At 48.3% G+C, this 16,104-nt stretch overlaps 2 protein-coding genes across 2 annotated transcripts; both read left to right on the top strand.

The window, feature by feature from the left end:
* Positions 1–1,237: 1,237 nt before the first annotated feature.
* On the top strand, positions 1,238–4,983 carry LOC112298749 (keratin, type I cuticular Ha1). The gene is made up of 7 exons (XM_024553839.3): positions 1,238–1,630; positions 1,833–1,915; positions 2,261–2,417; positions 3,105–3,266; positions 3,351–3,476; positions 3,658–3,878; positions 4,547–4,983. Exons 1-7 carry the CDS (start codon positions 1,283–1,285, stop codon positions 4,689–4,691), a joined length of 1,242 nt encoding a protein of 413 aa, XP_024409607.2. The 5' UTR covers positions 1,238–1,282; the 3' UTR covers positions 4,692–4,983.
* A 5,651-nt stretch (positions 4,984–10,634) lies between these two features.
* LOC112298748 (keratin, type I cuticular Ha3-I) lies at positions 10,635–14,245 on the top strand. Its single transcript, XM_024553838.4, has 7 exons — positions 10,635–11,031; positions 11,118–11,200; positions 11,694–11,850; positions 12,647–12,808; positions 12,893–13,018; positions 13,200–13,420; positions 13,789–14,245. The coding sequence occupies exons 1-7, from the start codon at positions 10,684–10,686 to the stop codon at positions 13,844–13,846; spliced, it is 1,155 nt and encodes a 384-aa protein (XP_024409606.1). The 5' UTR covers positions 10,635–10,683; the 3' UTR covers positions 13,847–14,245.
* The last annotated feature ends 1,859 nt before the right edge of the window (positions 14,246–16,104 follow it).

The raw sequence follows: 16,104 nt of genomic DNA, 5'->3' as shown, positions 1-16,104 counted from the left end.
CTCACAACTATCAACAACTGAAGCTAAAAAAATCCCCCAAACTAAGCAAACAACCAGAACAGAAACATAAGTATGGAGATTATTTGAAGGGTTAGCAGCTGGGAGGGGGAAGGAGGAGAGTGGGGGAAAAGGTTCAAGGATTAAAAAGCATAATTGGTAGGTACAAAATAGACAGGCGGATGTTAAGAATAGTATAGGAAATGGAGAAGCCAAAGAACATATATGCACGACCCATGGACATGAACTAAGTTGGGGGGATTGCTGGAGGAAAGGGAGGTACAGGTCAGAGAGGGTCAAAGGGGGAAAAATTGGGACAGCTGTAATAACATAATCAATAAAATATACTTTTAAAAAAAGATCAGCTTCAAAGGTTTTCAGGCTTGTGGAGGCCCCTCTGGTCTACCTCCCACCTCTTCCAGTTACCTGCTCACTCTGTCCTACTGCTATGGACACCCTTATGGAAAAGCCTGCCAGCACCTCCTTGCTCCTTTCTCACCTGTCTCCAGGTCCTTATGCTAGGTAATTGAAAGGCATGTATGTGGATCTCTCAGCTTGCATTTTTTCAGCTTGTTTTCAAAATGATCTCTTCCTCCAGACCTTTCCCTGATCTCAAACTGATTATTAAAGCCTCTATCTTTAAAATTCCTCTACAATCCTTCTAAGCGGTACACAGGAGGTGACAACAAACAGCTGTCCATCCTTCTCAGCCAGTCTCTATCCACCTCAAGGCTTCTAAGCCTTGGGGTGTTGCAGTGTTGAAGGATTCTTCTCTTAAAGCAGATGGAAAGGGTGTCCATTGCTGCCACTTCATACAAGTTCCTCCTCGACTCAATCTCAGTCCCTCCCCAGACATGCCAGGTGGGCCATGAGATGAGTCTGATTATAGATGTCCGGGATCACGTGACATAGAAGAATGTCATTGGATGGACCAACTCCCAATTAACAAGGGCAGTTACTTGGGCTAGACAGTGTAGCCTCTTTGAAGGCCTACCACAAACCTCTGATTTCATGGGTGAACTGCCTGAAGAGGAGTCCTGACTTAGCAAGAAGCCCAAGTAAAGAATTTTATGGGACAATGGACTCTTCTGAGGAAAGCAAATAACAGACTGAAGGGAAGGGCATTTGAAAAGTAGTGAAGATGTAAAAAGAAAAAAGACTTTATAGTCTATGTCCACACCCTCAGCGGGGAGGGTATAAAGGCTCCTGGGAGAAGGAGACCCACACGCTCCTTGGAGAACCGGGATTCTGTCTTCAGCCTGGTGCCTCACTCCCTCTCGGCACCATGCCTTACAACTACTGTTTGTCCAACCTGAGCTGCCGCTCCAGCTGCCCCTCCCGGCCCTGCGTGGCCCCCAGCTGCCACAACATCCCCCTGCCCGGGGCCTGCAACATCCCCGCCAATGTGGGCAACTGCGGCTGGTTCTGCGAGGGCTCCTTCAATGGCAGCGAGAAGGAGACCATGCAGTTCCTGAACGAACGCCTGGCCAGCTACCTGGAGAAGGTGCGGCAGTTGGAGCGGGAGAACGCGGAGCTGGAGAACCGCATCCAGGAGCGCTGCCAGCAGCAGGAGCCGCTGATGTGCCCCAGCTACCAGTCCTATTTCCGGACCATCGAGGAGCTGCAGCAGAAGGTGGGGCCCTTGCTATCGTTGCTAAGCAAGGGGAGTCCGCCACGATTCTCAATCTGTGGCAGAGAAGTGTGTTTCTTGCTTCTATGTCATCACAATGTTGCTTCCCCTTTTTATTTTCAAAGTAGCTTTTTAAGCCATTTTATAGAGGTGGATGGTTTTCTGTGTATTTTCAATCCTCACCAAGCAACTTCTTGCTCTCCAGATCCTGTGCACCAAGTCTGAGAATGCCAGGCTGGTGGTACAGATTGACAATGCCAAGCTGGCCGCGGATGACTTCAGGACCAAGTAAGTTTGTTCAGAATGCGCACTGGGGTTTACTTTTTTTGTTTAACTTCCAGTTAAAAAAGGGGGATTCCCGTAGCTTTTCTGAACAATGGTTTGATCCAGTGGTCATGAAAGATTCAGCAGAGATTAAGGGGAACCCAGCAAAGGAATCACAAATACGATGAAGACTCAAATCAATCTGTTGATTTTTGGATCAATACTGGGTCTTGATAGCCTCCAGAACCCTCTTTCTCCTGGTTTCACTTTTATAGAAAGTGGGAAGACAAGATGAATGGGGTTATCAAAGGTCATCCCTGTGAGGCTTGGGGGTCTGCCAATTACTGTTCTGATCCCATCCGTGTGCAGGTATGAGACGGAGCTGGGCTTGAGGCAGCTGGTGGAGTCGGACATCAACAGCCTGCGCAGGATCCTGGACGAGCTGACCCTGTGCAAGGCTGACCTGGAGGCCCAGGTGGAGTCCCTGAAGGAGGAGCTGCTCTGCCTCAAGAGGAACCATGAGGAGGTGAGACCAGAAATGAGAAATGAAGAAACCTGAATTAGTCTCAGGCTGAAGGTAGCTTTAGTGATTTCCTTTAAAAATACTAACACTTCATAATGACAGAAGAAATGAAGAGGTAAAACCTAGCCAGAAAAGATGTCTCTTTCGCTCAAAACTGAGTTTCCCTGACCACCCCAACAACTCGTGATTGGCTACTGAGTTGTCAAATAACTCCTTACGTTGTATTCACGCCACGTAGTCACTTCTCACCCCCAAAGGCCAAACAACCAAGCCTGGTGAATCCAAGTCTCTACTTTTTCAAAGTCTTGGTGAAAAATAACCTGAGGCTCCTTCTTCTCTATCTTGGGAGGGGCCATTAAATGATTTTCTTACTTGATGTCAAGAATTATTTGACACACAATCTGAAATTGAACAGCCAATCTTTGTACTATGAGGTCATCGGCAGCCAAACGGGGGAAGTAGAGCATTAGTTCATCCTTCAGTGGCATCCAAGCAAGTCCAAGTACAGTCATGGTGAGGAGGGAGCCGGGCCACATGGAGCGCAGACCACTTTGCCTTGAACTGTCATAGATTGTTCCACTACGTTTCTTTCCTGAGGAAATAGACTAGCAGGGCTTCAAGAAGCAATGTCATGTCCTTGAATCTATTCTTCATTGAGGATAGTTATTCTTGCTTTTTCTGCATCCACAGGAAGTCAACACCCTGCGTTGCCAGATTGGAGACCGCCTCAACGTGGAGGTGGACGCTGCCCCCACTGTGGACCTGAACCGCGTGCTCAATGAGACCAGGTGTCAGTACGAGGCCCTGGTGGAGACCAACCGCAGGGACGTGGAGGAATGGTTCACCAACCAGGTGGGCATCTCAGTACAGGGCCACTCAGGACCTCAGGACCCTCAAAGCAGGGTCTGATCTCGTCTTTTACCTTTGGTGTCTCAGACCCAGGAGCTGAACAAGCAGGTGGTGTCCAGCTCAGAGCAGCTGCAGACCTGCCAGGCAGAGATCATCGAGCTGAGACGCACAGTCAATGCCCTGGAGATCGAGCTGCAGGCCCAGCACAACCTGGTGGGTATCATCCACAGCTCCTGCTGGCAAGTGTGTGGTCAGGGAATCAGAGTCACTGGCAGGCCTTTCGGGCCACAGTCTCCTGAACTCTTGAAGCTGTGACTTGCATGGAACCCCATGGAGGGACATGTTAAAGGAGCAGCTCTGTGACATTCCTTATGTTGCACCCTCCCCCCAACAGAGGGACTCCCTGGAGAACACACTGACAGAGACTGAGGCCCGCTACAGCTCCCAGCTGTCCCAGGTGCAGTGCATGATCACCAATGTGGAGTCCCAGCTGGCGGAGATCAGGAGTGACCTGGAGCGGCAGAACCAGGAGTACCAGGTGCTGCTGGATGTCAAGGCCCGGCTGGAGTGTGAGATCAACACGTACCGGGGCCTGCTGGAGAGTGAGGACTGCAAGTGAGTAGCTGGCGGGAGGCGTTTGAGGAAGCCATGCACACTATAAGCGTACTTGTCCATTGGACTCCAGGATGGGACTGCATATCTTGGAAACAATATTATACCTTAACACCAGACATGCTCAAATAGAACTCAGGAAACACAGTTTCACCATCATTAAAAACATAAAAGGCGAGAATTGCTTGATGTACACACAAAAATTGTACAGCCAATTCTTTGCATGGTACTGTGATAATATTGATCAAAGATCAATGATATTTTTTACATTTTACTATACTGTATTTTGTAGAGGATACATTTTCATACACAACCTTATCCAGTCTTGCATACAGTTGAGACCAGGAAGGCTGGGTCAGCGTTCTTCTCCTCATTATGTAGGTGAAGAAACTGGGGCTTGGAAAAGTTAAGGAACCTTCCCAAGGTCACTGGCTAGGAATAGACAGTGTTGGGAGCCAAAGCCAGAATTTCAGGGTTTCTGTCTAGAATTTTGGCAATATGTAATACGGAGACTGTGAGAAATTTGAACATGAGCTTTGCAGCGGCTGAGCCTGTAGCCTGTCTGTTACAGGTCAGGCCACGTCCTGACAGGCATTTCATTCTTGGGGTCTCTCTGGCATAGATTACAAGTCTCCCTCAATTCACCTCTCCACATCATTCTTTTTTTCCAGGCTTCCCTGCAACCCCTGTGCCACAACCAATGCATGCAACAAGCCCATTGGGCCCTGTGTCTCCAATCCCTGCGCTCCCCCCATCCCCTGCACGCCTTGTATCCCCCGGCCCCGCTGTGGACCCTGCGGCTCCTTTGTGCGCTAGAGCCCAGGGGCTGCCACAGGAACAAGGAGGCAGGGCCCAGGGCTCCAGAGCTTTGACCTGGCCCTGGTTCATTGACACAAGGGCCTGAAGACACACTTTGCATGGCCAGAGTCGTCCAGTGGGTCAGCCAAGAAAACTCACCCACCCACTCCAGACCACTCCGTGCTCACCCTTTCCTTCACTGGGGTCTGTTCCTTCTTTGCTTCTCCAGAGAACCCTCCCAAGTCCCAGCGGTCTTCCCTTGGATCCTCCTAATAAACTTGATTTTCCTGGCAAAGCAGATGCCTTTCTCCTCGCTATTCATTTGTTTCGCCACGCCTGTCACTTGAGCACTCTATAAAAAGCCACTTGAAAGTCAGGCCGTATAATGACCTGACTCTTAGGTATGGAGCCGTTCCATGCCTGGTGGGCAGAGGGCTGAGGCAGGGTGGCAGGAGGAAGGGCAGGGCAGCTGCAGGGCTGCGACTCCTCTCACCCCTTGGCCATCACTGGATTTTTTCCCCCACTGTCCCCTTTTGACCTGGACGTCTGCTAGAGCTGATCATATCCAAATCTGAAGTGGGGAGGCACAAGTTGGGGCTAGAAAAAGGCTCTGAAAAGCTCACCTCTTCTAGGCAGGAAGGTCTAGGGTCCAGCACTGTGTCACTTGGGTTATTGGTGGTCCCAGTGGCCTCAGGAACACCTAGGGAAGGGACCCTCTGACTTGCCTGCTGAGCCCAGGACTTCATCCTTTCTCCTGTGTGGGTGGATCATTATAAGCCTGGGCTCCAGCTGCTGGCTTCCCCTCCGCGCGCTGAGACTCAGAGACCCTTCACCTCTTCCCTTAATACTCCTGCCTTTCTCAGTCCAGTCCAACCAGTACCTGCTGAATACCTCCTCTGTGCAGATCCAGGATGGTGGGGAGGGGAGAGTCACATAAGGACAAAACAGTCCTGGCTGCAAGTTATTTACAATTTGTTAAAAGGGATAAAACTCCTCCCCAAGTAGTGTGGTTACAAGGCGTAGCCCTGGCACTGTGAACAAAAGGTGGAGAGGCAAGCCAAGCTCCAAGCACTGAAAGTGACAGCAGCATTCATCAAGAATGGGTATTATTTCTAGTGAAGAGCCACGGACAGGCTGAGCATTGACTTGCTAAAACCTCAGAGGACCATTTTGATAGGAAGGGATGAGAGACCACTCAGGTCTTTAATTTTTCCCACCAACTTGCCCGTCATACCAGGCTTCCTGAGGCTGGTATCAGACTCCACTTTGGTGAAACACAGCCTTGTGTAAACGAAGTAATAAAAGAAATTGAAATTTTATATACATTTTGATAGAGCAACTATTTATTCTTTCTACCCTCACTTCCCCTGATCCTCATTTTTAAAGCCCCAATTCCAGGATGGATTCAAATCTGCACATTTTGCTACTTGGCTCGTGAGAAGTCTCTGTCCTGCTCTAATGTGCTTTGCTACCATGCCTGTGATTTCCTCCAAATCCAAGGTCAAGCTTGGTCCGGAGGTCCTGCCTAAATTTTCTTATTCCTTTATTGCACATTCTGCTTACATATATGATATTGTACAATAATGCTAGAAGGAATTCTAACAGCTCGTGTAGTAGGCAGAATCATCACTCCCCTCCCCTGCAAAGGGGTCCCTGTTCTAATTCCCGGGACCTGGAATATGTTAGTTTACACATAGAGGGAAATTAAGGTTGCAGATGGAATAGCTGATCAGCTGACCTTAAAATGGGGGATTGTCTTAGATTATTTGGTGGGCCCAGTGTAATCACAGGTGTTCTTCAAAGTGAAAGACGGAGGCAGAAGAGAGTGGGAGGGAGGTGTGACTGTGGACACAGGTCAGAGCGATGTGGCAGGAGGACGTGGCCCATCACTGCAGGATTTGCGAATGGAGCAAGAGGGCCCTAAGCCAAGGAATGCTGGTAGCTTCTGAATGTTGAAAAAGGCGAGGAAATGGAGTTTCCCCTGGAGACTCCAGAAAGGAGCACAGCCCTGTCAACACCTTGAGTTTTTAAAAAATTGTGGCAAACTACATATAACGTGAATTTACCACTCTAACCATTTTCAGTGTACCATCCAGGGCCATCAAACCTTTCATGCTGTTGTGCAGCCACCACCACGATCCACTTCCAGAACTTAAGTATTTTTTATCCTCACATGAGCACACACTGATTGATTTTAGAGAAAGGGGAAGGAAGGGACAGAGACGGGGAGAGAAACATTGATATGAGAGAAAAACATCAATTGGTTGCCTCTCACAAACGCCCCGACTGGGGATCAAACCCACAACCTAGGCATCCACCCTGACCGGGAATGAAACCCATAACCTTTCGGTTTACTGGGTGAGGCTCCCACCAACTGAGCCACACTGGCCAGGGCCCAGAACATTTTCCATCATCCGAAACTGAAACTCGTACTCATAAACTTCCCAATCGCCCCTGTCCCAAGTCCATGGCAACCCCTATTTTACTTTCTGTCTGTATGAGTTTGACCATTCCAGGTATTCCTTGTAAGTGGAATCTCACAATATTTGCCCTTTTGTGTCTGGTTCATTTTACTTGGTATAATGTTTTCAAGGTTGCGGCATGTATCAGAACTCCATCTTTAATCCTTTAAAGATTAAAGAATATCCTCCTGTATGTATGTGTCACATTTTGGTTGTTCGTTCATTCATTAAGGGATAGTTTGGGTTTTTTCCACCTTCCGGCTGTTGTGAATAATGCTGCGATGATCACTGGTGTGCACATATCTGTTTCATTCTCTGCTTCAATCTTTCGTATATGTGTCTAGAAGTGAATCACCACAACACATGGTAATTATATATTTAACTTTTTGAGGAACCATCATACTGTTTTCCACAGTGGCTGCATCATTGAACATTTCTCTTGGGAAGGCACGGAACTTACTGACGAAGTGAACTTTACAAGGCTAAAAGTTCAAGGCTAGGCAGGGAGGTTTTCGCCCAGATTCTAAATCCCCTTAGGTCATGCCATTGTGCATTTTCATTTGTTTAGATGCTAATCCCCCCTCCCCCAAATTTAATTTTCAATCTGGACATATCAACCAATTATGAAAAAGGATGCCTGTTTCCCTGTAGAGAAAAGTTAATGAGTGTAACTAGGTCTTAGTTCAGGAAGGTACCATAGAGAGTAGCTGGGTGAGAGGACTACTTGGGCAGAGTGGCCTTTGAAGGACTGATGGGGGAAGTCAGGGGTGGGGATCAAGGCCCCAGTGAGGACCAGAAGCAAAAACTACAAGCAGGACAATAGGGGCAGAAATTAACCTACAATTTCCTTCCCCTAACAAATCAGAGAAGCTTCTGTGCCTTGTGTTTTGTACTGTGTGTAGGTATTCAGGTGCAGAAGTTAGACCCCTGAGTGGCTTAAATCCCAGCTCTGCCATTTATTGGCTGTGGCTTGAGAAGATTCTGAGTCTTGCCTATCTGTGACTTTAATCTGTAAAGGGGAATAATTTTAGAGACCAAATTTATAGGGTTGTTGGAAGGACCAACTGAGACTTGTGTCAGCACTTAGCACCTTGTTTGGCGTGTAATAAGTACTCATGAAATGGTATCATCACCATCATCACCATCACCACCATCATTATCATTATGAATACTTGCACAGAAATGCGAGGCTGGAGGATTCCCAGAAGATGCATAGAGACCATTTCAACGACAAGAAAGGAGGCTTTGGTGACAATACAACCCCATGAAAAGGACTTGTCCTCCTCAAGAACTACCCCAAATAAGATAACCAAGCCCACAAGACCAGGAACTTAGCGAAGCAGGTAGGCACCATACACCACCTGAGAACTTCCTATGCCAGCCACCAAGGAAACACTAAAATTTGCATTTTCATTGATTAACTCATGAATATAGTTCTGTGCCCTTAGTGCCGGCAAGGTAAGTGAATGGAGTTTGATCACCATTGGGCTGGCATGGGCAACCTGTCCAGGTGTTTGTTCAACAAAACTGAATTTTCAGAAAATTCTTCATCTGAGTCATCTGGGTCACCAATAGGAAGGTGGAAGGTTACAGAAATAATCATCATCACCCCATCCCCAACCATATTCACACACAGTATCTTACTTAACTTGTACAACAAAACTATGAAGTGGGCAGCATTATTATTACTTCAGTTTAAGAGGTGAAGAAAACAAGAGTCAAAAAGGGAATTCACTTCTCAGGTCACATCGCCAGTGGAGATGTGAACCGAGGTCACGTAGCCTTGGATGCGTGCTTTTCTGTCCCTTCCGTACTGCCTTTGAATCTGGACTCACCCTTCTTAAATGACTTACATTGTATTCCACAAATCATCTTTAGGGAATTCCTTCTAAACCAAGATTTTGTTTCTGTGCAGAACGAAGGACAGATAGAGTGACAGAAAATAGAAGACGTGATAAGAAGGCTACTTTGTTGAGATTCATTATTGAGTCCTGGCTGATGTGGCTCAGTTGGCTGGAGTTGTGGTTTGATTCCTGGTTGCAGGTTTATGAAAAAAGTTGCAGGTTTGATTCCTCGTCAGGGCACATGCCTAGGTTGCAGGTTCAGTCCTGGTTGGGGCACATACAGGTGGCAACCAATCGATGTTTCTCTTTCTCCCCCTCTCCCCCTTTCTATCTCTAAAAGCAGTGAAAAATGTCCTCAGGTGAGGACAAAAAAAGTAATTATTGGACAAGAGGGTTTGGAAGTATCAATGGGTGTCTGATCCCAGAGCTGAAGGGGAGAGACACTCACCACAGACAGCGCCCACTTCTTCAGAATGACAGTGTCAAGCTGCATTCTCGTGGGCGCGGTGACTTGTTCTGGGAGTATGTTGGGTTGGCAGAGCCATACCTCTGGGATGTTCAATGCTCTTAGAAGGAGGACTAAGTCTGGGAATAAGGCAGGAGAAATTTCCAGAGACTTTGAGATAAGGTCACCATGACGGCAAAGGTAGCTCTGAGCATCTCACTCTGGGTTTCCTTTCTTGTTAAGTCTGAAGTATTATGCTTCGCGTTTATGCAGCGGCACTGCCACTTGAACTCTCTGTAGACTATTCCCAGCATGTTTCCTTTACAGATTTCTTCTTCGCCTCATCTTTGGGCAGATTGTTGCTTCAGTGAAAATTGGTAAACCTCTTCTGAAAAGGGCCAGACAGTAAAATAGTTAAGGCTTTGCAGGCCATGTGGTCTCTATCGCGACGACTCAACTCTGCCCGTGGAGAACAAAAGCAGCCCTAGACAATACCTAAATGAATGAACACGACTGTGTGCCAATAAAACTTTATTTACAAAAAAGGGAAGTGGGCCAAACTTGGCCTGTGGGCTGTGGCGTGCTGATCTCTGTGTCGGTGCTATTCCTCCCCACTCCACCCGTTTCACTTCCCGACCATGAACACTCAGTTATTTTCGATCTCTCCCATATTGACAAATTCCCTAAGCCCCAGTTAATATCTGCACTGAGGGAGGCTCTTAATTCTCACAGCTGATATGGGGTGAACTTCTGCTATAAAGTCTAGTTGAACACTGAAATGTGGGTACTCTTGGAAGAAGAAGGTCACCAGGAGACCATTCACTCCAAACTCTCTTTCTAGGGAGTCCAGGGGCAGAACCTCATGGGTGAGGAGTCCCAAACTACTCCACCCCATGTCCCTGGATGTCCTCCCCTCTGAGTAATGGGGACAACCATTTGGGGCTGTGATGATTCCGCCTCCTTTGAAGCCATCTGATGAAACTCTGATTTCACCAACCACCAGTACTCAGGAGGAGCCCGGTATGACGCACGATGAATGGAATAATTTTATGGGATGAGGGGGGACTCTGAGACAGCATCTAACTAACATATTTTGGAGAAAAAATTACCTGAAGCATTAGGAAAGGAAACTATGCTAGATGCCAAGCTCCCACCCACAATTTAAGGGTATAAAAGGACCATGGAGGAAGATGAGACTCAAACTCACCCACATCCACCTCCATCAGCTCGTCTGTTCTTCTATCACCTCTCCTGGCACCATGCCTTACAACTGCTGCCTGTCCAATATGAGCTGCTGCTCTAGCTGCCCCACTCGGCCCTGTGTGGCCCCCAGCTGTCACAACATCCCCCTGCCCGGGGCCTGCAACATCCCCGCCAATGTGGGCAACTGCGGCTGGTTCTGCGAGGGCTCCTTCAATGGCAGTGAGAAGGAGACCATGCAGTTCCTGAATGACCGCCTGGCCAGCTACCTGGAGAAGGTGCGGCAGCTGGAGCGGGAGAACGCAGAGCTGGAGAGCCGCATCCAGGAGCGCTGCCAGCAGCAGGAGCCGCTGATGTGCCCCAGCTACCAGTCCTACTTCCGGACCATCGAGGAGCTGCAGCAGAAGGTGAGCGGTGGGCTGTGTGGGGCGCAGCAGCTGGCTGTCTTTGAACACTAAGACAAGCGGGCCTCACAGTGCAGTCTTGTTTTCAGATTCTGTGTGCCAAGTCTGAGAACGCCAGGCTGGTGGTGCAGATCGACAATGCCAAGCTGGCTTCTGATGACTTCAGAACCAAGTACGTTGAGACTCTTTGGCCAGGTGGCCTCCAGGGTCCTTATGGCTCTCTCATGACCCTCTGGGCCTAACACTGCCTGGAAGGGAAGACTACATATCCTCTTATGGCTGGATATGGAAAATCAGGTTCAGAGATCCAGATTCATATGCTGTCTGCTCTTCAGGCTTTCTTTCTGGAAGGCCTCCTAAAGCCCCTGAATTCAGAGACTGAAATTAATTCTTGGAGAATCGATTGCTTTGGTGGTGCATTAACCAACAACATGGAGAGGAGAGAAAGACTCCATCCCAGGAGTCCCCATGGGCACTGTCTGGTGTTAGGACAAGTCAGGTCCTCTCCAGCCTATCTATGCTGAGCTTGAGGGACACATGGAAGGGAAGGGATGGGAAACTGTGTCAGTTCAAAGACAGCAAGGCCAACTCCTTCAAATAGGACCTGGGGCAGGAAGATGGGCTTCCTCCCTGGCTCTTCCTCCCACACCAATCTGTGTATGCAGGTATGAGATGGAGCGCTCCTCCCGGCAGCTGGTGGAGTCAGACATCAACAGCCTGCGCAGGATCCTGGATGAGCTGACCCTGTGCAGGGCCGACCTGGAGGCCCAGGTGGAGTCCCTGAAGGAGGAGCTGCTCTGCCTCAAGAAGAACCACGAGGAGGTGAGAGGCGGGGGGAAACCAATAGGCTTCAGAGCTAAGCCTTTGGCATCAGGAGGCAATTGCCATCGGGATCCCTGGGCTGGCACCCTTCTCTGAGGAACTCAGGGTCAGCTCAGGGAGTAATGATGTGACATCCACAGCACACAGTCAGGTGAGCCGTGAGGGCTGGGCAGGTACTGGCGGTGCTGAGGAAGGATATCCATGCTCTCTGTTGGTCACTGTTAGGTCCGGAATTTGGTGGTAGAGATTGAGGGGGGAAAAAAGGAAACGAGACATGGCCCCTCTCTTCCAAGGGCTCATAGTCTAGTCTCTCGTCTGAGAGACAGCCACGTAAAAACTCGACACAATACTGGCAGAGGGAAATAAGTGCTGGATTAGATGGCTATGCAGACTGTTCTGGAAATAATCCAGTCTGCCTGAAAGGAAACTCTTCTCAGAAGCATGTCATGGGGAGGAGGAAGCTGGCTGAGCAAAGGCACGGAAGTGGCACAGTGAGGTGTACTTGAGGATGGCCCGTGGATGTGTGTGGCTGGGCATGTGGTGCCGATAGGGACATGTCAGGAAATGACAAATGACCTGGACATGCCCAGGAGCTGGGACGTCCAGGAAATCTGAGCTTGTTTCAGTTTTCTGGGAAAGAAATTGAATTTATTTTTACATAATATCTGTGTCAGTCTTTGGAAAGAGCAAGATATTCTTTTTAGTGCATTTTTTGGCAGGCTTGTTCTCACTTGACCATAGCAGGAAGATAGCAGACCTATTTCTGTGGGTTCATTTCTTCCCCTTCTTCCATCAGGAAGTCAACACCCTGCGTTGCCAGATTGGAGACCGCCTCAACGTGGAGGTGGACGCTGCCCCCACTGTGGACCTGAACCGCGTGCTCAATGAGACCAGGTGTCAGTATGAGGCCCTGGTGGAGACCAACCGCAGGGACGTGGAGGAATGGTTCACCAACCAGGTGGGCATCTCAGCACAGGGCCACTCAGGACCTCAGGACCCTCAAAGCAGGGTCTGATCTCGTCTTTTACCTTTGGTGTCTCAGACCCAGGAGCTGAACAAGCAGGTGGTGTCCAGCTCAGAGCAGCTGCAGACCTGCCAGGCAGAGATCATCGAGCTGAGACGCACAGTCAATGCCCTGGAGATCGAGCTGCAGGCCCAGCACAACCTGGTGGGTATCATCCACAGCTCCTGCTGGCAAGTGTGTGGTCAGGGAATCAGAGTCACTGGCAGGCCTTTCGGGCCACAGTCTCCTGAACTCTTGAAGCTGTGACTTGCATGGAACCCTGTGGAGGGACATGTTAAAGGAGCAGCTCTGTGACATTCCTTATGTTGCACCCTCCCCTCAACAGAGGGACTCCCTGGAGAACACACTGACAGAGACTGAGGCCCGCTACAGCTCCCAGCTGTCCCAGGTGCAGTGCATGATCACCAATGTGGAGTCCCAGCTGGCGGAGATCAGGAGTGACCTGGAGCGGCAGAACCAGGAGTACCAGGTGCTGCTGGATGTCCGGGCCCGGCTGGAGTGCGAGATCAACACGTACCGGAGCCTGCTGGAGAGCGAGGACTGCAAGTGAGTATGAGGCAAAGGATTTCTGGGAAAACGTGTGGTGGACTACACGACACTGTGGACAATCACATGTTGGCCATATTTTCAACTCACCAAATAACACACATTAATCTAGTGTCTACTAGGTGACAGTTAAGCCGATATGTAAGGTTAAAAACAAAGGGCATCCCCTGCCTCAGGGAGCTAACGATGGAGGTAATACTTTTCAAAAGGACAATTTTCCACTTCTGCCCATGGCATTCTGGGGAAGGGGAAAGGATTTAGTAACAATCACATTTGATTCCAAGTAACTCCACCCACTGAGAATTCATAGGTTGTTGCATTAAACCTTGGTGTTTTCTACGCTCCATTCTAAAACTCTGTTCATCCAGCCTCCCCTGCAACCCATGTGCTACCACCAACGCTTGTGGAAACTCCTGCGGGCCCTGAGGCAGCTCTTGAACAGGTTGCTGTTAACTTAAACACTGGCACCCTCTTTGAAGACTACAATGAAGCTGTTTAGATCCATCGGAGTAAAGGCCCCTGGTCCTGCCTTTGCCAGAGCTCAGTTGCCACAGAAACTTTGTCATGCCAATGTGATATTTCTAGATATGGAAAGTCTTCCAGATCCAACAAGCAAAGACACACCATCAAGATCCAATGTCTGGAAAACTCCTTCCCACTGAAGGTTGAGTCTGTATCTGAAGATGTCAGGCTCTCTGTAATCTGAGCTCCAGGTATTACTTTAGGGCGTTTCCTCTACACATTGTGTTTCCTGCTCTCCCAGCTTCCCTGGTATTCTCTGGAATGCAAGGAGGCTACTTCATTTACTTCCCAATAAACTTTATTTCTCTGGCATTGTAAATGTGTTTCTCATTCATATTCATGCATTGTAAAGTACTTCTCATGGCTGTTTCATAAAAATACCCCTTCATTAGAAGGATGAAATGAGTTGAATGACTGAAGCCAGCTGTCAGCGTCCACTGGTAAATGAGGATGGCGAGGGAGGGTTGTCCTCCTGGCTGGCTCCCACCAAGGGAAGATCATGCAGAAAACCTGGCCTTCAACACTCATGCCCATCTTGCCTTGGCTGCGGGGCCCTTGGCAACTGTGAGACTCCTCTCCAACGCTCACTGCTGTCTCCCGTTGTCACCCTCATCACTGTGAAATTCTCTCCAACACTGTAAAGAGCAGCTTCTGTAGAAACGGCTCAAAGAGCAGCTGCCTTCTTCTCTCAGTGTCTCGGCTGCACCTGCATCACCAATATATGAGGCCTGTCCAGAAGGTATCTAACCATGTAATGTGAAAAATAGAGACACTTATTGAAGATACAAGATACGAGAAACATTGTACATAGGACAATGATGTCTCAGTTCCCTTCAAGTAGGCACCTTGAGACCTCACATAGTTCTCCCAATCACCATCAGCTGCCCCATTGTATTTTCCTGAATTTCATAGACAGTCTGAAATCTCTTCCCTTTCAAAGGTGATTTTAGTTTTGGAAAAAGCCAGAAGTTGCAGGGCACCAAATCTAGGCTGTTGGGGCGCTGGGTCACCTGGGTGATTTGAAGTTTCACAAAAAAACTGAGTAAGATGTGATGCATGAGTGGATGTGTTGTTGTGATGAAGCTGCCAATCACCATTTGCTTATAGCTGTGGACTTCTGAACCATCTGAATAGTTTCCACAGAGGCATGCTCAAGCTTAATGCAAAATTTGATGTTGATCTGTTGCTCTATTTGCTCAAGTCATTTTGAATGCAATGGCCACACAGTACACATGACTACTCAACAGCATCTACTGCCCCCATTGACGAGTACAGTGAAGTCATCATTGTTCATGCATGTGCATTCCAGTCCACTCTCCTTGGCTGCCAGGTTACATCAAGGTTGCACAAATGGTTCTCATTTTATTAATAATGGCTGGACTTTTTCTGGACAGACCTCATAGATACCTGTCCTTCCCTCAAGATGTACCTTCAATGATTTCCTGCTGCTCTGGGTCCTCTTCTTCTATCTCTAACTGCCTGTCTGCTGACTCCCATTTAGCCCAACTTCCCCTTTCTGTCCCCAGTGGAGGAAATGCCCAGATCCTTGGCTCCTTGGTTTTCCCTTTCCACTCTATGCTGATGATGCCCAAATCTCTCTCTCACCTTAGCTCAAGTTCCAATCTTTGCTTGCCCATAGGACAGTTTTACTTGATATCAGGCCATCACATCCCATTGGACTAAATTTATTTGGACTAAAACTTATTTTTGCCAAACTGGTTCATCTTGTACTCACTTATTATGCCCAATACCTTATAATCTCAAGATCCTTTAAATGCAGGCAGGTGTGTCTCCTTACTTCCCTCTCTTTAAGTTTACTCTTTCCTCTAGGTTTTTGCTCATATCTATAATACTTTTCCATAATCTCTTTACCATTTTATTTCCTATAATTCCAAAAAAGGCCAATGTTCATTCAATCTCCTCTAACACACATTGATCCTCCCCTACCTCCCTGTTGCCTCATTTGTGAATTATTAAAACTCTCAAGTCTACCAACCACTTGACAGATTATCCATTTAATCTGATGCTATCTGACCAACACAACCACAATCGATTATCTGGTGTGTGCGCCTGTGCTCTGTGGGGTGCTGAGTACACAGAAACAAGTGAGCCTCGGTCCTGGCCCAGAGCATTCTTAGAGTCTAGGGTGGATAAGACAAAGA

The sequence above is a fragment of the Desmodus rotundus genome, chromosome 9 (genome assembly GCF_022682495.2).
Source record: "Desmodus rotundus isolate HL8 chromosome 9, HLdesRot8A.1, whole genome shotgun sequence".
Classification (NCBI taxonomy): domain Eukaryota; kingdom Metazoa; phylum Chordata; class Mammalia; order Chiroptera; family Phyllostomidae; genus Desmodus; species Desmodus rotundus.
The sequence above is the reverse complement of the archived record's forward strand: the minus strand, read 5'-3'. Positions and strand labels throughout refer to the sequence as shown.

Coding starts and splice junctions, on each gene's coding strand:
- LOC112298749 (XM_024553839.3), top strand. CDS start 1,283: ATGCCTTACAACTACTGTTTGTCCAACCTGAGCTGCCGCTCCAGCTGC. Junction 1,631..1,832: donor TCGAGGAGCTGCAGCAGAAG/GTGGGGCCCTTG, acceptor CTTGCTCTCCAG/ATCCTGTGCACCAAGTCTGA. Junction 3,477..3,657: donor TGCAGGCCCAGCACAACCTG/GTGGGTATCATC, acceptor TCCCCCCAACAG/AGGGACTCCCTGGAGAACAC.
- LOC112298748 (XM_024553838.4), top strand. CDS start 10,684: ATGCCTTACAACTGCTGCCTGTCCAATATGAGCTGCTGCTCTAGCTGC. Junction 11,201..11,693: donor TCTGATGACTTCAGAACCAA/GTACGTTGAGAC, acceptor CTGTGTATGCAG/GTATGAGATGGAGCGCTCCT. Junction 13,421..13,788: donor CTGGAGAGCGAGGACTGCAA/GTGAGTATGAGG, acceptor CTGTTCATCCAG/CCTCCCCTGCAACCCATGTG.